This window comes from Mustela lutreola, chromosome 3 (genome assembly GCF_030435805.1).
Source record: "Mustela lutreola isolate mMusLut2 chromosome 3, mMusLut2.pri, whole genome shotgun sequence".
In the NCBI taxonomy this organism is placed as follows: Eukaryota; Metazoa; Chordata; class Mammalia; order Carnivora; family Mustelidae; genus Mustela; species Mustela lutreola.
This window is the reverse complement of record NC_081292.1, coordinates 64,852,409-64,876,461: the sequence shown is the minus strand read 5'-3', so window position 1 is coordinate 64,876,461 and position 24,053 is coordinate 64,852,409. Positions and strand designations below refer to the sequence as shown.

The following is a 24,053-nucleotide window of genomic DNA, read 5'->3' as shown; positions in this document are numbered from 1 at the left end:
TTCTTAGTCTGAAGCTTCCATTTGTTTACAAAAGCTAGGACATAAGCCTACCTTTGTGTGGCCACAAGTAAAAAACACCAAGAGCCTCACAGTTGATATCATTGATGGCATTGGTGTCCTTCCCGGTTTTTTTCTATGGCTAGTTTACATCATATTACTTCAATGCTGTTTTTTATTAAGTTTAGTAACAATGTTTTTGTGATTTCATTGCAAGACGGTTGAAGAATAGTAAGGCATCTACAGATGGACATCGGTACATTTTTCGTGGCCGGATCAATACGGAGGTGATGGAAGTGGAGAATGTGGATGATGGCACAGGTAGGTAATTTGTTTTTTAGAAGGAAAGACCAACAGTAAACTCCTTCATAAGGTAAACTTTTCACCTGAATAATTCATCTGTGGTGCACTAGAGCTTAGAAGTATTTTGTTGGGTAGAACAGTTGGGGGAGAAAGGTAAGATAAAGGAGAAGAAGACTATTGGCAAAGTAGAAAATTATATTTGGCTGAAACACAGTAGCATTCAACACAGAGATACAAAGAAATAGCTGAGTAGGAGTGATGTACACACTCAGTTTCTGGCATTGCCAGCATGAGTGCAGAAAATAAGGGATTCATTTATTTTCTTCAAGTTATACTATGTTTTATATGTATATATGTGATATTTTTCATATAATATGCTCACTGTAGAATATAGAAAACTCTAAATTTGTTTTCGCTATAAAGCCACTATGCATATATACATTTCGATTTGCTTGTAGAAGAAGGGTATTTTGTGTATTTTAAGTGTACATTTTAAGTGCTTTATTACTTAAAGATAGTGCATTTTCACACTGCAGATTTGAAGGTACAGACTTTGAAAAGTAAACTTACCAAATCATGGTTAGTCACAAACATTAAATAAAATGAGGTTAAATAACTTATTTTCTATTTGCAAAAATAAATGGGTCATATTGAGTAATATGATAATATACTAATCTATAATATGAATGGTTAGTAAATTGGATCACATTTTCTCCCCAATGATTTTAATTAGAATTTCAAAGAAATTCTAGAAGAAAAGACAAGATGAAATAAAATATATTAGTTGTTGCTAAGTGACTTTAATTTCCATATGGAGAAATGCCTTAATAATACCCCATTTAAACATGGGATGAGGCACAGGTCAGCTCCCCACTACCACATACCTTTGTTGCCATCTCTCAGTCCCAGAGGGGAGAAAAATGTTTATCATCTGTAGGCGCACAAATTTTCAGATTATCACCTGTGTGCTGTCTCTCTATCCCATTGTTAGCACCCTAAAACATGGTCTAGAACATAAATAGTGAAACATGATTGCTGCAGGTAAGGGGAAAAGAGGTGCAATGAGCAGAACTTCGGTGTACTCTCTTGGGAAGCAAGTCATCTTGTGGCGAGGTTCTTCATGGGCTAAGGGAGGGATGGAGGTGTGGAAATATCTGACCACCTGCACAGCTGAAAATCCCTTTCTGTGCTACAGGCATCAATACAGTTGCAAATACTCACAGGCTAGCATGTGGGACCTAGTAGGCTACCTTTCCATGTTGGGATGCGCATGGTATTTTTTTAGAAGGTGACATTTTAATTCATTTTAATGCTCTGAGAGGACACTAGTGACATTTAGCAGTGTTGTCTGTCTACATGTGGACAGCTGTCTTGCTTCAGTAACCTGACTCCTCAAGAGAATATCCAAAAGCCCCTGTTGTTCTTGAGGTGGGGGGAAGTAAGGCAGAGGAAGGCATACTCAGACCTCCACTCTGTTCCTTCTTGGCCCTATCTCCCCCTGGTGGAACCACCTGTCCCCTGTTGCTTTAGCCTTCTCTTTGTTTTCTCCCCTTTTTATACCTTTCCGTGAACACACAGCTCCTGGGTCTTACTTCCTTCCCTACCCCCATATGGTGTGATCATGCCCATTTGTACCATTTGCACTGGTCATCTAAGTGAATTTTGGTAAATTTTGATGAATTTGACAATGATTCCTATGTTTTGGGAAACGGGGGCACTAAATTAATCTAAGAGGCTAGGGCCTTTGGAGGCATTTGTATAGAATACCGTTTTCAGCATATCTGTGTCTGATGTAGGGGAGTGAGAGCCTATGTGGGGTGATGGAGTCTTAACGCAAATGGACTTTGGATTCAATCCCATGAAAATGTTCTTTTAGTGCTGTTAGGATTGTGTACCTTCAGGACTTTGGTTCCTGGGGGATAGGGATGTTAGGGAAACAAGCCTTCAGACCCTGGTAGATAGGAATTAGTGGGAAAGACAGGACATTTTGGAATATTTAGTTATAAATTATCTGATGACACCTCTTGGCACAAACTTCCAAGGCTCATGTTTCGTTGAAATATGATGAAGAATTTAATTACACTTTGTAGCACACAGTTAAGGCCTTAATTTGCCCTTAAACGTATATACACAGCATGAATCTGACTACAGATAGTTGTTACAAGTTAAAGAAATTTTAGGCTGCAGCTGGATACCTCCCATTTGCTTCCTGCAAAGAAAATTTTGTTTTCTTGTAAGTGTGACCACTAGGTCCTTAGGATAAGTATATATCCTCAGCCAGGACTTGAATTTCAAAAATAGAATTTCTGAAGATGAATAGGATCTTGAATATCAGATGATGGAAATGAAGCCACATTGAAGTCATGTCCAAATTTACCCAGCTCTTTATTATGAAGCTGGGACTGGAGTGAGGTTTCCTTGGTGACCATAGCATGCCTTGAGAAATATGGAGCAGAGGTTCCATATAGATTTTAAATCTATGGGGACCAACTGGAGAGCGGTGAAGAAATAAGGCATCAGTATATAGAGATGAACTTTTGTTGTTTGTTTCTTCTAAGAAATGATCTGTGTGCTATGCCAGCTTTTTCCTTTTTTGTTTTCTTGGTCACTTCCATCACAAAATCTCCATTTCTTTTGATGAGCTCAGGTTTTAAGTGTTCTTACTTTAAACTCTATGAATGGGAGCTCTGATGAGCTAACCAATGTCCATATGCCAAGTCCCTTCCACCCTTGGACCCTGGATAAGTTACATGAAGGATGGCAAACACTCTCAGGCTCATCTGCTCATTGCCAAAACCCAAAACAAACAATGAGTATACCATGTTCTGCTGTAAATAATACAAATTGATTAATCAAGGTATATTTTTAAGCATGCTCAAAACTTTTGATGAAAAGTTTAAATGTTCCCCCATCTATTTGAATATATTATAAAAATACTAGGTATTTTTGCATACTCTAGGTATAAGGAAAATACTTCTCTAAGTAAAGGACTCTAACAGACACTGATTGCATTGATTTAGCTCAAAACTTGCAGAAGAAATAATTGCATTTGGAATGAGACTAAGCTTTTAGCCAGTGTATAACTATTTAAATCTTTTGAAATATAAACTTGATTATACTTTCACTTATAATGTTTTATGAATTGAATTACATCAGTTATATCTCAGAATACAACGGATTAATGCAATAATGATATGACATGTAGAAATGTGAAAATTTGTTTGTTTTCATATATCCATGTTATCCATTACTGCTTATGTTGAAGGAAGATGGTAGCCATAAACTTGAGTTTGTCTCCAAATTTCTGTTCCATCATTCTCTAGACCAAATTCTCATTTTGGTTAATTCTAATGTAATTATTCTTTGAAGATTCTTTCTGAGATATTAGTTTGAACATGATGCATAAAAATATCCAACTTAAGACCTAAGTAGGAAAGCTGTTGAACTTTCTGCAATTAACTTCCTTGGTAATTTTCGTAGTATATGCTTAGAAATTCATTCAGGAAAGTAACAACAGGTCATGTATATTCTCTTTAAGAACTAGTTTATTTGTGTAGTTGGATAGAGGGCAAAATGGTGACCTTTAGAAAATGTGATCTGTAGTAGCAAACCACAAATTTCAATACAATGGTCAAATTTGAATTGATTTGATGGAATTGAATTGAATAAGATGGAAATTTTTTATTCTTTAAGGTCTTCTTTAGTGTGAATTGATTTTTTTAGGGAAATATTTCAGATGTCATTTTCAATATAAATATTTTAGACCATTTAAAGATATTAAACACATTGAGTTTTTTAAATTAAATTTTGCTTATTAGAGAAAATTTGGAAATAACAGAGAAATAAATTGAAAATATTAGATAATTTCATCACCTAAAAAGAAGTAAATGAGAATTTTAAAATATTTCCATTTTCTTTTCATGCTTAGATTTTTAAAATGCTTAAAAACATGAACTCTGTAGTTTTGTATCCTCTTTTCAGTTAAGTAGAATCATTTTTTGAATTGTAGTCATCTTTATCTTCATGTCTTATCATCCATATAACATAAATTTATTGTTACTTAATCAACAAAATAGACAAACCATAATTACCTTAACAACCATACTACTGTAGTATAAGCGCTATTGAATACTTTCCTAATAAAAAAGTAACATAACTTTACAGTGTTGAAAAGACTACCAAGATATATTAGTTCCTTCCTAATACACTTAAATTTTCAATGTTATTAATTTAAAGGAGTGTTCTTGGGAATTGTAAAAAAGGTCAGTGGAGTTACTTCTAGTTTTAAAAGGAAAAATCTGTTACAACCTTTAAAAAAATTTTTTTTTGCCATAAATAATGTCAAATGATTTTGGATGCCAGAAAATCTTCTTATGTTATTTGATAGAATTGAAGATTTATTCCAAAAGTAATTTTTTTCAGCATTAATTATTCATAATGTGAGTAAATTGTGATTTTTAAAATTTCTCTTAGAAATTTATGCATTTACACCATTGATCATTAGGATAAGAGTTAAATACAATGTTTAGATATCAGTTTCTTGATGTTTTGAATAATATTTTTTGGCAGTTTCTTATGTTTCCTAGCTTGAGTATACAGTACTTGGCTAGCTTCCATCTCATTAAAACTCACAATATTGAAAAGATACCAGTATTTCCACTGAGAGTTATAGTAGTATCAGTTTTAGAAAAACCTCATCTCATTATGTAAAACTATGCTGAATTAAAAGTGAGGAATTTGCAAACTGTATAGCTTCAAAGTAATTAGTGAGTTGTTCAGGAATGCCCCTTGGATTTTTCTCTTTTTGGAAAAAACATTGGTGCCTGGAGACTGTTCGGTTTGGATATTCTACACTTAATGAATGACAATTTTAATTCCATTCCTTTTCAACACCTCCTGTAGAATTATATTTTAGATCCATTGAAGTTTGCAAATTCCTGCATTTCGCATTAATAAATTATTCTTTCATTAAAAAATATTTTTAAATTTCTACTAAGGAAAAGCATTGTTGGGCTTTTCCATGTTTTGTTTGTTTGTTTGTTTTAGGATTTCATTTATTAAAGAAAGGGAGAGGGAGAGAGAGAGCATGGAGGAGAGGGTCAGAGGGAGACACAGACTCCCTACTGAGCAGGGAACCTGACGTGGGCTAATGGGGCTGGATCCCAGGACTCGGATCATGACCTGAGCTGAAGGCAGATGCTTAACCGATTGAGCCACCCACACACCCCTTACATGCTCTGTATGTTACTGTTCTTAATAAATAAGTTGAATTCAAATTTATTTTTTAGAATGAAGTTATTAAAGAATGTGCTGTGATTCAAATTATGAAGCAATTTTTATATCACTAATTCTTATTTTGAAATAAGTGGTAATTTGGAAATGGATATCATTGTGATATACATTTTGAGGCCTGTTGTATGTATATATACATTCATGTTTACACATATGTTTAAAATTATTTATGATTTTTAAAATTAGTGAAAGTGGCTAGCACATAAACTTTAAAAAGGAACATTATCCTTTCAATCTATTTATTTATTTATTTATAAAGATTTTATCTATTTGAGAGAGCAAGCGAGAGAGAGAGAGAGAGAGGGAGAGGGAGAGAGAGAAAATGAGCAGGGTGAGTGGCAGAAGGAGAAGCAGACTCCCCTCTGGGCAGGGAGCCTGATGTGGGCTGGATACCAGAACCCCGGGATCATGACGTGAGCTGAAGGCAGACACCTAACCAACTGAGCCCCCCAGGCATCTCCTGTCTTTCCAATTTAAATTATTAGGTGATATAATCTATTCTTTCAAAATATTACATTGGTGCAACAATTAACCTATTACTTGCCTTGGCAGATTGTTAACAGACAGTTAACAGTCTCGCTTTCTGTTCATGAAGCAATGGCCACATGCAATCTCATGCTGAGTTGTCTAATTCTTTTTTTTTTTTTTTTAAGATTTTATTTATTTATTTGACACAGAGAGATCACAAGTAGGCAGAGAGGCAGGCAAAGAGAGAGAGAGGGAAGTGGGCTCCCTGCAGAGCAGAGAGCCTGATGCGGGGCTTGAACCCAGGAACCTGAGATCATGACCTGAGCTGAAGGCAGCGGTTTAACCCACTGCCACCCAGGCAACCTGACTTGTCTAGTTCTGAGTTTAATCATTTATTTTCCAAGGGAAGTCTGAATGCATGGGTTGTAATGGTTAGGCAAGGCTTCATGAAGGATCTGGGTACACTATAAAGGGAAGAAAGAGTTGCTTGAGGCAGAGAGCAGTTGCTGGGTAGCTTGATGGGCGTGTCAGCCTGCAGAACAGGTAAGTATTCACAGGACAAGGAAGAAAGCCACAAAGGGTGGCAGGGCCACAGAATAACGCAGTGAAAAATGGCATTGTTCGATAGGGTGGGGTTAGTTTAAGGAGAAGCACAAAAGCAAGCTTCCATGTTTTCACTTGGTTCAGTGGTGAGCTACCAAAGGCTTTTGAAGTAAGGAATAGCCTGATGAAATATTGAAGGAAGAGTCAGCAGGGTGTGGAGAGAGCAAGGCCAGGATCAATTGTCCAGGGAGGAAGGGAAAGATGGAAGACCCAGCTTACAGGGGTGACTGGCCCAGGACATTCGATATGCAGGGTCAAGAGCATCAGCCTGGCACATGAACTTGTGTTTCCTCAATTATTCTATGGGAAGAATACATTATGTTCATTTTAAAGTAAGTCCAATATTTTATCACTGCACGTTGTGTGTGGTTCTTGTGATTTTCTTTACCTGGAGTAAGATTAAAAGTGGAGTAGCACTAGGGCACCTGGGTGGCTCAGTGGGTTAAGCCACTACCTTCAGCTCAGGTCATGATTTCAGTCAGGGTCCTGGGATCGAGCCCCACATCGGGCTCTCATCTCAGCAGGGAACCTGCTTCCCTTTCTCTCTCTGCCTGCCTCTCTGTCTACTTGTGATCTCTCTCTGTCAAATAAATAAATAAAATCTTAAAAAAAAAAAAAGTGGAGTAGCACTAGTGGGACTGTGGGATCTTTTCAGAAGCAGTGCTAGCTTCACTCAACTAATCTCGGTCTGATTGTGGAAGGGGGATCCCGCGTCTGAAAAACTGATGCTTGTTTGTGATACTAGTCCTGTAAGGTGACACATTTGTGGAGGAGGGTGTGTAGACATGTATAATTTGATCTTTTTTCCCCACCAATTTATCATGATTTCTCACTTAGTGATTTTTTTTGTAGGAGGTAACAAGGCATTAAAGCCATTGATACCTATCTGACATGTATTACTAGGTGCTGCTACTTTGTATAGGATACGAATATGAATTAAATATGTAAGGGTAAGAAGGAAAAGGTAAAAATTCCTTTTAAAAACAGACTGTTAAGACTATACTTTCAGGGATCATTTCTATAGTTTGTTAAAAACAGACTGTTATTTCCTGATGGGGGAAATTTTCTGATAGTTTGATTCCCTATTTTATCAGAAATTGTTATTATTAATGGGATTATGGTGTATGTGTATACATATGTGTGTGCGTGTGTGTGTGTGTATAATAGACTAACATCTAATATCAGTCTATTTTGACTCAGATAATTTGGAATTTTTAAAGACCCCGAACTATACAGAATCATTTGAAAATGTGTTTTTGGAATAGTTAATCTGATCAACGATACTGTATGGTGATTTGGGAGCTAAAAAGATAATGGGGACAAGATTTTGGGAGAATGAGTGCCAACCATGCCTGCCTCTACTTAGAACTCACCAAATAAAATGGGCCATTTGAGAAAACCTAAAGAAACAAAAAATAGCACAGTGCGACCACGTTATTTCTCTAAACCACTCTTACCATTTTGTGGCTCACCTCCTGTCTACCCACCATTACTGTTTAGTGACTCTCCAGGAGATGAATGAAAATTGTCACTTTAAATTGGTACAGGTGCTGACTCGGGTCTTTGTCATATGTTTTTTTCATTCTGGATCTTTGCTTTGCAGGCTGTCAATGCCAGTAAAGGCTGGATACAAGTAACATCACTATTCTCTACCTGTTGTTATTAGATAGAAAACTGCCATAGAGGGGTTCCTGTTGACACTTTCAAATCTAGCATGACAGTATAGCCAAAATTATGGTGAGAACTAGAAAAATACAATGTGAATTCATACTCAAAAAATTTTTTTTTGTTTCTATTCGTGCCAGTTATATGGAATGATGTGGTTTTACAGAGTGTGTATTTTTCAACCATGAGCAATGATAATGGATTGGCATTTGTATCTTTCCCATTTATTGAAGATTAGGTAAATGTACTCTTGGTATGTTCCCTTCATTTGTTCTGATTCTTATTGCAGGGTTCATTAAACAGCTGAGAATTGTTCTGTGGCAGTATTGTTTGCTTTTGAAACCTAAAATAATATTTCAAAGGAATATTAAAAAGACAAAATGAACGTGACACTTTGGATATTTGATTATTGAGATGAAAATTCTTTTAAAAGTTCTTCTTTTATTACTTTAGGGACTTTAACAACATTTTTGGACATAGAGGAAAGGAATGTTAATTAGTTCAGATGTTCGATTTCATGTAATATAATAATGTTATGAGTTAGAATGTTCCATTCCTGAGTACTGATTGCATTTAACATATAAACACATAATTTTTTTGGTTTTTATGTTCTTCATTTACACATATAAAACAAAGATACTTTTAAGAATTCAGTGATCCTGGAACTGTTATGAATTGAATGGTTATATTGATATAATATTATATTTGTTGTTCAACTTTACCCATTAATTTCCAGCTGACTTCCATAGCAGTGGACACATTGTTGTCAATGGATGGAAGATACATAACACAGCAAAAAATAAATGGTTTGTGTGTATGGCAAAAACACCCGAGGAGAAACATGAATGGTTTGAAGCTATTTTGAAAGAAAGAGAACGGCGAAAAGGTGGGTGTATGAATTGGGCACTATTATACTTTATGAAGATTCTAACTTAGCAAGAAAGAAGATAATGGGCAGAAGTTACGAGAAAGGAAAAAAGCATATGATGTTCATTTAGATTTCCCATGTAATGTAAGGCTCATGATAAAATACTTTTTTAAAAGATTTTTATTTATTTAACACAGCAAAAAAGAGAGAAAGCACAAGCAGCAGGAACAGCAGGCAGAGGGAGAGGGAGAAGCAGGCTTTCCACTGAGCAGGGAGCCTGATGCAGGACTCGATCCCAGGACCCTGGGATCATGACCTGAGCCAAAGGCAGATGCTTAACTGACTGAGCCACCCAAGCACCCCTAAAATACATTTTGAATACTTCTTCTTTTTTTTTTTTTTTAAGATTTTATTTATTTATTTGACAGACAGTGATCACAAGTAGGCAGAAAGGCAGGTAGAGAGAGAGGAGGAAGCAGGCTCCCTGCTGAGCAGAGAGCCTGATGCGGGGCTCGATCCCAGGATGCTAAGATCATGACCTGAGCCGAAGGCAGAGGCTTTAACCCACTGAGCCACCCAAGCGCCCCCATTTTGAATACTTCTAATATTATTACTAAAAGAAAATAAAAATGTTGAATAGTTAGTAAAATAATATATTGTGGCCAGCAGTGTCTTTTAAATAGGATCTTAGTCTGTCGAGGCCACTATAACAAATACCCCAGACCAGGTGACTTACAAACAACAGAAATTTGTAGCTCACTCTTCTGGAGGCCAGGAGTCCCAGATTCAGTGTCTCGTGACAGCAATTTCCCAGTTCATAGATGGCCATTTTCTCACTGTGTCCTCATATGGTAGAGGGGCAAGAGATCTCTCTGTGTCTTATTTATAGGGCCTTTAATCCCAATCCCATTCATGAGGACTCTAGCCTCATGACCTAATCACGTCCCACACGCCTTACCTCCTAATACCATCACGTTGAGTGTTAGGTTTCACCATATGAATCTGGGAGGCATGCAAACGTTCAGTCTACACAAATAATTTCATTTGCTTGAAAATTTGTTCAGTTTTCTTTGCACTTTATTCTTGCTATTTCAAAAACATCATTATGTAGTTTTACTGTAAGAGACAGACTTCAGTAGTACAATGCAGTGCTGTAGGGCCTTCAACAGTTATATCTTTAACAGTACATTGAACATTTCTAGACCAAATACGTTAGTATCCTAATTCTAGAATAAAGCACTCTGGATATACATTAACATTTTAAAATTGTTATAATGTCATTGAATATAATGCAGCCCAATAAGGAGTGTGTTCATATGAGGAGGACTGGCTCAAAATTGCTTCACATTTTTAGCAAGATTTGCAAAAGGTACTTGATCTGTCAATATTCAGTTATGTGAAGTTTATCTGCAATTAAGCACATTTCTGCAATTCAGCTAGGAAACAGAAATGCTTTTGTTATTACTAATTTCTTTACCAAATAACTGATAAGACAAAAAGCAGTGTTTATCCCTTTTTCCTAGAGATTTAGGAGCAAAATATCTCATTGCTGATGAAATTTCAGGACACAAAGAACCCTTTCTTCCACCTTCAGAAATTTTCTCTTGAAGAACATGCAAAGCTTCTACTTTTATTAAAATATTCATAGTACACATTTGTTTGAGAATTTCCAAAGCATTTCAAATACTTAACTCCTTTGATTGATCTGGGATGGAGAGCCTGTTAGAAAAGTTTAAAACAAAGATTATGAATACATAGCTGATTCTTTAAGTTTTGTTGAATTGAGCAATCAGTTCAAATAGCATAGCAAATCATTTCAAAGGTAAAATAAATGTTTCATCAAGTTGAACCTTTATTATTTTTCCAGAATAGCTATGCATATAGATAAATCTGAAGTGAAAAAGGAAGGAGGGAAAGAAGGAAGTGAAAAAGGAGGAAAGCAAAGCAAGCAAACAAGCATGTTCTATTAATTTGTTTATGTTAACAGGCTCTATTCTTAATAAATATTATTCTGTTACTGACAAATGGTAATTCCTCCTCCATTGTAAAAAATAAAAATGCTAGTAAAAAATTTTGTAGTTAGAAGACTGAAAATAAAAATCACAGAAATCTTGTGATTTATGTAGGTCTCATGATAAAGGCACCCATTAACTTCCCTTTGACCCCTTCTCCTTCTTTCCCCTATGCTCCAAATTCAGGTTTGTTTTTTTTTTTTTTAAGGTTTCATTTATTTATTTATGTGAGAAAGAGAGAGAGAGAGAACACTAATGCACATGGGGAGGGGCAGAGGGAGAGAGAGAAGCAGACTCCCTGCTAAGCAGGGAGCTTGATTCAGGACTCCATCCCAGGACCCTGAGACCATGACCTGAGCCGAAGGCAGGCACTTAACCGACTGAGCAACCCAGGTGCCCTGTAGTAGAGAGCTCTGTATCTGCAACCCCCTGCCCATGCTTGATGTGCAATAAATTTTGGTTTCATGCAGGCAAGAGTGAGTGAGGAGACTTTTTCAGTTACCTGTCCTTGGTTTCCTTTTTGATAGGTTTAAAATTAGGAATGGAGCAAGACACCTGGGTAATGATCTCCGAACAGGGTGAGAAACTCTACAAGATGATGTGCAAACAAGGGAATCTGATCAAAGACAGAAAAAGAAAACTGACCACATTCCCTAAATGCTTCCTTGGAAGGTAAGGTCCATAGTCTGGTTGCATGGATTTCTTTCATATTTTCACTATGTCATGTATCAACTACCCTTCCTTCAATGATTTGTTTTTCTTAAAAAAAAATTCCTCTGGGCATTTTTGAATATCTTTTTACTGTCAACATTTCCTGGATGATAGTGAGGTGAAGGAATGGACCTAGAGTCCGATATCATGGAAAACTTTAGACATCTATCTGTCCGTCCCTGACGTCAACAATTTCAGATGTATGGTGTTCTGAGAATGAAGCAGACACCGGGTTCAGGCGGGGATGGCAGGCGGCAGGTTCACTGAAGGGGGATGACGTCTAGCAAGGATGTGGTTAAAGGGCCTACAAGTCAGAGAACCAAAGAATGTAACACACAGAGTCTAAATCTGAGACAAATCAGCACTTTGACACCTGGGCTCAGGTTGAAGGACCATCGATGAGGAATCTGAAAAAGAGTGTCCTGCAAGGTCACTGGCGCAGAGCAACAGGCAGAGAGGTTGCCTGGGTTTTGAGCCTAGACCCGCTGTCAGTCCTCTGGGGTCTGCTGGCAGCTGCACGTGGAAATCCCTGCTGGGTGAAGTGTGCAGGACCAAAGGGAAGGGCAGCTGCCTTAAGGCATGCCCTGTGCTGGCTGTTTCCATATATTTCTAATCCTCAGATGCATACTTTGCATTTATAATCTTTATATTTTTTAAGGATTCAGAAACCAGCAGTCAGGGAGTTTACCATGCCCACCTTCCTACAGCCAGTGTCAACTCTGTAGGAGACTGGAGTGGTAGTTCAAAGCCCACACTTCACAGTCAGACTGTCTCCATGCAAATCTGATCCTGCCTCTGGCTAGTTGAGCGATGTGGGATGTTTAAATGTCTTTTTCCTCTCTAAACATGAAGATGATTATAGTGCTTACCTGTAATGCCTACCAGAATGTCTTCTTGATAAGTTATGCAAATACCATAAAACAGCCATAGGCCACACCAGCTCCTAACCCAGTTAGAAGAATATAAGTCAGGAAACCCTGGCCTGCAGGGCAGCATGGGGTCCCTTCTTCAGGGTCTGGGGTCCTCACAGCAGAGCACTCGGCTGCCAGCAAGCTGCTGTTGCTGTTCTTGGTAGGCCCCCAGCCGACGGCTCTTGTGGGAGAGAAAGAGTGGAGGGGAGCCCACCTTGGCTTAGAAACCCCATGTTGCAAAGAAGATCCAATTTTTTGAACCATCTCTGGGGCATAACTTCCAGGGTTCTGAGAGGGACATGGCTGTTTATAGGAGTCACTTCAAGCTATAGCTTCTCACCAAGAATGTATTCATATTCCATTTAGCCATCAGGAGTCATTTTGGCCATGAGCAATGCTGCCTGGTAACCCAGCAGACGCCCTGCCTCCATCAGGTTCCAGGGACACAGAGCTCCAAGGCTGACCCAGGGTCAAGTTTTCCTAATTAAAGGAACAGGAGTCTTGTTAACTAAAGAGTTAACACAGTGGTTGGAGTGTGGAGAGGGTGGCTGGGTGATGGGCACTGGGGAGGGCTTGTGCTGTGATGAGTGCTGTGAAATGTGTAAGCCTGATGATTCACAGATCTGTACCCCTGGGGCAAATAATACATTATATGTTAATAAAAATAATAAATAAAAAAAGAGTTAACACGATCTTACACGGCCAAGTTAGTTAGTTAGTTACAATGATATGTGAGCGTTCTCCACAGTGCCTGATACACAGGAGAGACTTGGTAAATTTTAGTTGTGTACATTGTGGCTTTTTCCATAACAGCACACTAGCTTAGTTACTAGTTACTAATTATAGTTTGAGATTGTTTTTGACTGGATCAGGATCCTGTCACAGAGTGTTAATGGGATCTTGTGATTTCTGTAGGTCCCAGGATAAAGCCACCCAATAACTTCCTTTCTTAATCCTCTCTTTCCTTCCCCTATGCTCCTATTTAATAGCAATACTTACAGTGTGTTCTTTTCCTCATTTTAATTTGGCATATTCAGGAATCTGCTGACATCAGAGTAGAGAATGATGCTTTCGCTATGTACCAACCAGCTCAACCCATTTGTCAACCACTGACGTTTCATAAGTGCTCAAAATGTGCCAGACACTGTGCTGAGCTCCTGACATTCATCAGCTCATTTAATCCTGTGACAGCACTGTGGAGTTGATACACTTTTTTTCCCCCAAGATTTTACTTATTTATTTGAGAGAGAGAGAGAGTGGGGAGCAGAGGGAAAGGGACAAGCAGACTTTTTGCTGAATGCAGAGCCCAATTTGGTGCTTGATCTCAGGACCCTGAGATCATGACCTGAGCCAAAGGCAGATGCTTAACCGACTGAACTATCCAGGCATCCCTGGAGTTGGTGTTATTATTTTTGTGCTATTGAAGAAAAAACTGAAGTTTTACTTCTTTTTTAATTTTCTTTCTTTTGAATAGCTTTAACAACTTCTTCTGCCTTAAAATGTACTTTTTAGACTGGATATCCATTTTTAGAATTTCATGCCCCTCGGTTATTTGATTTTAGCCATAGGTGTTGCTTTTGGTTTTGAAATAAATGGAAAGGTAATTTCCTGACACCTTCTATAGCTTGGCTTCTCTGAGCTCTGCACAATGTTGAAATCGTTCTAAAATGTATCCATTACTTTATGTAAAATTTCAAATGTTATATTTTTATAATATGAGCACAATAAAATATTTTATTGTAAAATGTTTCTCTATTTAGTGTTCTTTTAATGATACCACGTGGCCAGAAAAGCAGTACCAAGCTTGTGCTCTCCTGTGTTATAAAATATCATCCTACTTATCTGTGCTGTGGGGCTCCTCTCCCCACCCCAAAATGGTAAAAGATGTGGTTTGTGCATCCTCCCTGGCCTTTCACAGCCACAGCAGAAGGATGTGGTAGGCAGTTCTGATGGGTGGTTTTGTGCTGGAATATTCCTTTTGGATGACAGTTTATTCTTTCCTAAAGATTTTATTTACTTATTTGAGAGAGAGGGAGAATCAGAGAGAGAGAGCACAACAGGCGGGAGGGACAAAGGTAGAAACAGATGTCCCAATGAGCAGGGAACCCAATGTGAGGCTCGATTCCCAGACTCCAGGAACATGACCTGAGCCAAAGGCAGATGCTTAAGCAACTAAGCCACCCAGGTCCTCCCGCCCCCACCCCTCATTTAAATACAAGAATGGATTTATTAAAAACCTTATTTATTTATTTATAAAGGTTTTATGTATTATCTGAGAGGAGAGAGAGAGAGAGAGCACAAGCATCGGGAAGGGCAGAGGGAGAGGGAGAAGCAGACTCCCTGCCGAGCAGAGAGCTGGAGGTGTGACTGATCCCAGGACCCCGAGATCATGACCTGAGCCAAAACAACCAACTGAGCCAGCCATGTGCCCCACTAAATAACTTCAAAATTTGAAAACACTATAGTAAAACTATTGGTGTGTACTAATTTTATATTGCTGCAGAATAACTAACAACACACCTAGTGCCTTGAAACAACACCTATTCATTAGCTCATAATTCTATACGTCAGAAAGAAGTTGAGGTGAGCAATGCTCGGCTGTCTGCTTAGGGTCTCACAAGGTCAAATTCAAGGCCTAAATCAAGGGCTGAGCTGTGGCTGGCCTTATCTTAAGGGTCTGAGGAAAAATTCACTTGCAAGCACATTCAGGTAGTTGACAGAATTCAGTCCCCCATGATTGTAAGAATAAGTCCTACTTCTGTGCTGGCTGTTGGCCGGGACCACTCAGAATCTGCCTGTGTTCCTTGGTACGTGGCCCCTCTATCTTCAAAGGCAGCAGTGGCTCACTGAATCTTTCTTGTGCTTTTAATTTTTCTCTTACTTTTATGCCACCAGCCTGAGAAAACTCTTTGCTTCAAAGTGTTCAATTGACTGGGTCAAGCTCACTTGAATAATTTACATATTTTGAGGTCAACTGACTTGAATTTTAGTTTCGTATACAAAATCCATTCATACCACTACCTAGATTAGGATTTGGTTACAAAACCAAGGGATGGGATTCTTGATAGTGGGGTAAGAGAACACGTTTAGAATTCCATCTACCATATGGGATGTGCAGATTTTTTGGTTTGCCTTCTTAGAGTTCAAACACACTGTTTTCTTTGCCTGGAAAGCCATATTCCAGACAGTCTATCTCTTATATTAAGTCATTATTATTCTGTCTATTTTGTCTGTTTGCTATCTTTAGGATCTTGCTATATTCTCTTTACAGTTAAAACTACTCTATAATTTTCCCTTTGTGTTTATTAGAGGTCTCAGTAAGCTGAATAGGTATTATATATGGTTTAGGTAAAAATGAATGGGTATGGGTTTTCTAGAATAGGGTAAAGTTTAAATAATTTGGGGCTTTGCATATGTGAAAAAATGCAATCTGAAACTCACTGCAAGTAATTCTTTATATCTGAGACTCCTTCCAAGGCTGCTTGATGAAAGCAAGGTAGAAATAGTCTTCTTGGGGAGGCAGGGGTGGGAAAACCCTTTAACTGTTTCACTGGATTTCTATTGCAGTGAATTTGTGTCATGGCTCTTGGAAATTGGAGAGATTCACAGGCCTGAGGAAGGTGTACACTTGGGACAAGCATTATTAGAAAATGGAATCATCCACCATGGTAATTATTTTATTAATTACTAAGTTATTCTCTTTGGCCACCAGTTGGAAGCATCTTGATTCCGTTAACCAATCTGGCTTATAGTAAATGTCTACATTATAGGATGCTTATGTATTTTTAACATTTCAAATACCTAATATATATAGAACTGCAGTTCTGGGAATTTTGTAGAGTATGGGTTTATGGTGATATATTTGCTAATTTTAATGTGAATGGCTATGAAACAGGCAAAAATTAAAAATACAGGTAGGTATTTACCTGGAATAGTGGAGGAAGACATGGCAAGTTCTAACTGGAGTATTTGGGGCTGCATTATGAGGGAAAGGGCCTCATGTAAGGCATTTAAAATGAGTAGAACTCTGACAGAGCAGAAGGGAAGAAGGACGTCCTTCCCTGAGGCATGGGAGTGGGGTAGCTCATGGCGGCCTCTTAGGAACCAGCACAAACTCTCACGAGGCAAGACAGTCTACTTCATAGATGAATATACTGGAGAGGAAGGGTTTGGTGGGAGAGGTAGGCACATCTGATCCCATAAGATCTTAATTCCCTGGCTGTAATATGTTGGGTTTATTCTGAAGGAGATGAGGAGATGACGGACACTTTTAAGCAAAAAAGTGGCCAGAACATGGCTTTCAGAATGCTTAGGTGCAGCAATGTGGAATGTGGAGTAGAGATGTTGGAGACACTGTGGGTGAGCCCCATCCATCATGCAGCCCCCGTCTTTCCCTGCAGTAGGAGGATGATGGCTATGTACTAGGGCGTGATGACAGTGGCCCATCTGGGAGACTTTGGTGAAGCTGAAGCAGCCTGTTTGAAAACTGTTGGATGTGGGAGATGAGGAGTGAAGAGCAAGATCAGGTTACTGTGAGATTTCTGTCTGGTTGACAGGGATGACTATTCAGGAGAAGGAGCAGGGTGGGAGAGGATAAAGGGGTTTTGTCAGGTTCGTTATAAGACATCCACAGGGGAACACCCAGCAAGAGGTTGAAAATGTATGTGTAAAGCTCAGTGTATACAATCATGGGAATCATTTCAAGAGAGCACCAGTTTCCTGAGGAGATCTGTAAAAAAGAAGGAAGAAAGCAGTGATAATGGGACTGAGAAGTAAAGTGTGAAGAATTTCTAATGCAGAATGTGGGAGAGGAGAAAAAGAGGGAATTATGAATAAACATAGGTATTTGGCTAAGCTACTTCAATGTTCTTTTCTTTTTTTTTTTTCAATTAGAGTGGGATGAAACTGAACTAGATTCTCCCAGTTTTTCCTCACCGTCCTGGGTTCCCTGTGAATTCTTCCATCAAAATAGATCGCTAATCAGACCACTTATGTCACTTCCAGATCCCACCTTCTTCCCAGTTACAACTTCTCCTTCCTTGCTCCTGCTTTTGTCCACCATCCCTATGACACAGCCTCCAGGAAACAGCTGGAGACATTTTAAAACAAATGTAAGATCAAAGCATTCCCCTGCTTATAATCACCTACTGGCATCCCATTACACTTAAAGAAAAGTGTGGAACCTCTTACTTACTATGGTCCAGATCTCTTACCATGGCCCACAAGGCCCCACATAATAGGGCTCCTGACTTCCTCTGTGAGTTGGCAAATAATGTTGTACCCAGCTCATTATTTTGTGGCCCTTGTGGTTTTCTGTCTCTTCCTTAACTCTGGGATAACTCTGCATTTAGGATCTTTGCTCTTGCAATTCTCATTCAACTATTATTTATTAATTCCTAGTATATACCAGGGACCTTTCTATGTGCTGGAGGGACGGCAGTGAATGAAATGACAAGAGTCGCAGTGTTCATGACTCATGTCTTCAGTGACACTCTTTTAGAATCTCATCCTATTACCATAAACTGTGTTTTTAATTTTTGAAATTTTCTTCATGAACTTAGCACTCTCTAAAATTATCATGCTATTTTATTTGTTTATTTATTATTTCTCTCTTTACCTCCCATATTGATTCTGGCGCCCCATCAAAATAGAAGTACTATAGGAACAGGATACTGGAGTGCCCATCACATGTAGGTGCTCAATAAATATTTGCTCAGTGAATGAATAAAGGAGTAATTATATTGTTAGTAAATAAATGATAGTAGTGATAAATTGTAGGTGATTTTGTTCTTGATTCTTTAGCACTGCGAAAACACACCACATAGCATCTAGTGTGTTAAAACACATCATCCAAAAACTCATAAGTAAAAATGAAAAGATGTTGAGTTAGATGACTTTCCACTTGGCTGCTTCTCGTTCCTTTCTTCTAACCCCAAGCCCAGATGAATATTTGGGTCAAGAAGGGAATATGTTGTGTTTTGTCCTGCAGTCTACTGAAGCTCAAGTAGGTGGACTATTGAGAGGTTTTACATACAATCATAGACCTTCAGAAATCAGGTGATTCCTTTCTCATTTAGGCTACATACTTCCAGGAACTGTCTTACCAGTAGAGCAAAGAAGGGAAAATCTATTTATGAACTATTTGTTTATTCCTTTCCTTACTGACTCTCTCCTCCATTCTGTGTGTAAGATATTATGCTACCTAGTGTAAAATTATCATGTTATGGCCTTTATTTCTTATGGCCTAATAGTTTAAACCTATCTTTTTACCTTATTCATCAAACAATCCTGGTGTGGACATACTTCCTTTCAGAAAGGTAGAAATCCACCAGGATGGGATAATTACCTTTTTGTTGGGAACACTGAGAAGGAAAACTGTATTGGTTAACAATAGCTGCTCTAACAGATTTAAACCTCAGTACCGTGGCTTCCATTCTAGAAGCTATTTTTTCACTCAGGTAAAATTCAGTCACTGGTGGAGGACGTTGGAGGCACCAGGCTTTTAGTCCTGGGAGAGGCTCACCTACCTTCAATGCAGGGCTCTTAATGGTCATTTTGAAAGAGTGGTGGTGTTTTTGGTTTGTTTGTTTTAAATGGGCCTGTACACTCCATGTTTTGCCTTACTTTTGTGTGCATGTCGTTAGATGCAACTCAGTTCCGTGGCCACTCCTTATTGCAAGAAAAACTTAGAAATGTAGTGTAGGTTCATGCTCAGGGAAAATAAAAGCTAAACCAATTTGGTAAACAACAATCCAATGTCTGCTACTGAGGTATAGCTCTCAGGTCAATATAAAATCTAGGGAATTATATTAAAGCCAGAGTAATCATTATATAAACTTGTCGATGTTTTATAGTGATATCAGCATATAATAGTCATAAAACTGACTTTTTAAAAAATTTTTTCAATTTATTTATTTTCAGAAAAACAGTATTCATTATTTTTTCACCACACCCAGTGCTCCATGCAATCCGTGTCCTCTATAATACCCACCACCTGGTACCCCAATCTCCCACACCCCCGCCACTTCAAACATAAAACTGACTTTTAACATTTCAGTAGAGGTTTTCCTAACTTCTATTGTTAATTTGAGTGATTTCAAACTATTATGAGTTAGAAATAAAAAAGATTTTAAAGCTGTGAACAATTGATTCTGTTATTTAAATTATTTAAAAGAGTATTTTAAAAATGTGACTTTTGGTACTTGTATGGGATTGCTTACTGTATTTAGAAAGACCTACACGCTAAGTTTGTTATGATATTTTCCTTTTTGATATGAGGTACCTTGTAATAGATAAAAGTTAATTACAAAAATTGTATTTCCAGAGCTGAGAAGAGTCAGGGCGTGGGGAAGGGGATGTCCTTTGAAGGGGATATTAGGTTCTTTTCAAGCCCCACTTCTACTCTTGCTTTTATATTTCATAACAGGTGACCTAAAAATTATATGAGAACTAGTCACTTATTTGCATAGTGCATTGGGATCTGAAAACCAAAAACATAACTATTATGGGTGACATTACACTGACTTACAATGTCAAAACTGTTATGACTTTCCCTGAAATCATGAGTAGCTAGCCAAACATTTACAAGTCAATTGTAAGTTAGTACAAAGCAGAGTTTAAATAATATTTGTTAAGTATCTTCATGAATAGTCTTTTGGTCTGACCTGTTCTTCAGTTTATAACTGCTAAAAGCTTTTGAAGGAATCAGAGAGTTACATGGAGAGAGAACCACCCTTATTTATTGTTAAGATGTTTCTCACTGTATTTTTTAATTGCCTTCCTTTATTTATTATTTTTTAAAAGATCATATTTATTTATTTGACAAAGAGAGAGACAGTGAGAGGGAACACAAACAGGGGCAGTGGGAGAGGGAGAAACAGGCTTCCTGCTTGGGGCTTGATCCAATGAGGGGCTTGATCCCAGGACGCTGAGATCATGACCTGAGCCAAAGACAGATGCTTAACGACTGAGCCACACAGTCACCCCAGTTGTCTTCCTTTAAAAAGAAAAAAAAAAAAAAAAATAAGATTTTTTCGGTAAGGGATATCAGAATGGGAGAGTTTCAGTCCTAATCAACTTATCCTCCAACTTCAGATATCCCTTTTCTCCAATACAATTTTGAAAAGGAAGTAAAGAGATAAATTCTGGATCAAAATTTATTTTGAGGGATGCCTGGGTGGCTCAGTGGGTTAAAGCCTCTGCCTTCGGCTCAGGTCATGATCCCAGGGTCCTGGGATCGAGTCCCTCATCGGGCACTCTGCTCAGCAGGGAGCCTGCTTCCTCCTCTCTCTCTGCCTGCCTCTTTGCCTACTTGTGATCTCTGTCTGTCAAATAAATAAATAAAAATCTTTAAAAAAAATTATTTTGAAATTTCAAATGCAAAAACTTTTTTGATTACTTAACTTATAAGAACTTAAATCTTTTTGAACAATGATATTTATAACCCAATTAACTCCTTTTCTGATAAAGCACTAACTACTCTCTATTAGTATCATTCTATTTGTCAGTTTGATTTTAGTGTCCTGTAGTTTTATTGTTTCAGGATTTGATCAGTTGTAATGTCAGATTTGGGATACAGAATTTTTGTTGCTAAAAGTAATCGCTTCTTTAAGTGCCCAAAATTAACTAGTACAGATTCCCCTGAACTAGGAGTAGGAGAACATATTATGCAATTTCACATTAATAATTTTATTTGAATGTAGAAATATGAGCCAAACATGCTAGTGTTATTGGTATGTGGCTTCAGTTGCATTTAGTGAAAATAGAGTTCCTAAAATAAAGTTGGATGAACCATCTGTTTTAAAGAGAGAAAACTTGAAGAGTTGACTGTTACTGCTGCCATTATTCACATTGCAAATATTGCTGAGAACTTCATAAAAGCAAAGCCTTGCTATACCAGGAATTACTGGGTTGAAACAGCATATGTTTTCGGTATGATATGCTGATACATTTTCTTGTCTGGGTCTACTATTTACATTATAAAGGCTTATGCAATTCAGAGACCTCATTTATTATATCCAGTAGTGTGCTGAAGTTGGCTTATACAAACTTGAGAGAGCTGGTAATTAAATTTCTTATAAATTTGCAAGCTAGTTGTAAGACACAGCTATTATTAAAAAATTATATGAAGAGATAGTACATAAATTATACTATAAGCAAAGTTCATATATTATTAAAACTCATTACTTTCTAATTATTTTACTATATTTTATTGTTCTCCAGGTCCTTAGTGTTAATGTATCACTGCTTGTCTAACTCGGTGTTCAGTGATTTTATTTTGGTAGCTTGAAATTGGCTGGTGTGGGAATATTTAATACCATAGAAATTGGTGAATACTATAGGTCAGCAATCCTACCCCACCATGTAGAAAGCCAGCTGTATCCCTAGTAATATCTCAATATTGCATAGTTGTTTAGAAGACAGCGTTAAGCAACCTTTCTTACATGACCTGTACTCTCAAGAGTTAATAAACCTATTTTTCACATTCAGGAAGTTGCGGCAGTGCATTTGAGTGCAGAGCTATTCACCATTTTTTTCAAGGCAATAGCTAAGAGCTCCAGATTAACCCAAGATGAATTATCAAAGTCTTGTAAGAGTTTGCCCTATAACTAAGCACTCCAATTTAAATGTTGGAGGCCACGGCACGGCTGGAGTCGAGGACCAAACCAGGCCCTGACTTGTGTCTCCTTCAAAGTCTGGACACCTTGACAAGGTTAAGGACCGGAAAGTTGAGTGCACTGAGAAAGGGTCTGTGCTATGTGTCGTGCACTCGCCTATGTGACTTCCCACACACTCTCCCTGCAGTAGGGAACAATGTGGCCAGAGTCCTGAGTTCTTAGTTAATCCTTGTTGTTCTGTACCTCCCATAACCCACTCCCTGGTTGATTGTCTTGCTAATGGATTTAGCCAAAACTACCTGGGCTCATGAGTTTTGCTTGTACTTAATGTAAACTTGTTATAGGAACTTGCGGTCATCTGACTAGGTACTGATGTAATGCCTTATAAATTCTATTCTGGTTTGCCTTATAAATGCTTGTAAGACGTGGAATAAATTTGGCACTGAGGGACATCATCTTCAGTGTCCCTCCTGCCCCCCATCTCTTTGTCTCTTAACTTGTTTTCATCATCCTCTTATCCCCCACGGTTACCCTGGTCGATTCATGCTGGCCACGACATTTGAATAGGGATTTTAAACCACCAATCATTTTATTGTGGCAAGAGACATTTGGGGCCAATGTTTCCTTGAATTTTGAAATATCAAGACAATCATTTATTTCAATGACTCCTAGGGGATAAAAATTAGAATAGGTAGATTGTAGAGAAGAAATAAGTAACTGGTCTCGAAACATGCCATAGGATTGCAAAATATTTCTTGCCATGTTATTTTTCTTTCACACGTGTTTTTTTTCTTTTTGGCTTGATCTGGAAAAAAGGAGATGGCAAAAGGCTGTGTTTTCTATCTTTCTTTGGCAGCCATCCTGTGTCGATCTGATGGCTGCAAGCCATGCATGTGGTTTGAGTAGGTTGGGGTAAAATAGCTGAAACTTCCAATCTGTGTGTGTATGTGTGATAAGTCTTTTGGCTTTCTTCTGGATTCAACAAATGTAGGGTTTTTTTTTTTTTTTTTTTTAAGGTTTTGTCTATTTATGAGAGAGAAAGAGCACACGAGTGAGAGAGTGAGAGAGCACGAGCAGGGGGAAGGGCGTCAGGAGAAGCAGCCTCCCCACTGAGCAGGGAGCCCCATTTGGGGCTCCCTCCCAGGATCATGTATCCATGACTTGAGCTGAAGGTAGACACTCAATGTACTGAGCCTCCTGGACACCCCTCATCAAATGGAGATCATGAAAATTAATTCTGACAACTTTTTCTCCCCCTTCAACATTTTAAATAAAAAGTAAAGGTCAAAGTCTTCTAGTTAATCATGAAAACAGAGCCCATTGCAACAAATTATCTCTTCTGCGAATGTTGCATTTCCTCTAAAGAAAATATTTAAATATAAACTCTTAACGGTTTAATTTGTGGGTTTTTTTCCCCTCCACAAACATCATTTTTTGGTTAAAAGTGTCTGTAACATACTTTTCCTGGAAATCAAAAGAAAATGAGAGGAATTTAAATAGGAGTCTTTATGAATATGAAACTCTTGTCTCAAGGACGAAAGCAAAGGATGACCATTCTCATTTCTACTAAGGGCAAAAAATATTAAGTGACATGTGAGAAAGGCAT

At 38.0% G+C, this 24,053-nt stretch overlaps 1 protein-coding gene across 8 annotated transcripts in view; it reads left to right on the top strand.

Annotated features, from left to right (window-relative positions):
* PREX2 (phosphatidylinositol-3,4,5-trisphosphate dependent Rac exchange factor 2) overlaps positions 1-24,053 on the top strand; it is a 356,760-nt gene that overhangs the window by 106,209 nt on the left and 226,498 nt on the right. For all 8 annotated transcript variants that reach the window (XM_059166273.1, XM_059166268.1, XM_059166269.1 and 5 more), the window contains 4 exons: positions 215-318; positions 9,065-9,214; positions 11,736-11,880; positions 16,398-16,498. In XM_059166273.1, the coding sequence (XP_059022256.1) occupies positions 215-318; positions 9,065-9,214; positions 11,736-11,880; positions 16,398-16,498 (500 nt within the window). The remainder of the gene's footprint in view (positions 1-214; positions 319-9,064; positions 9,215-11,735; positions 11,881-16,397; positions 16,499-24,053) is intronic.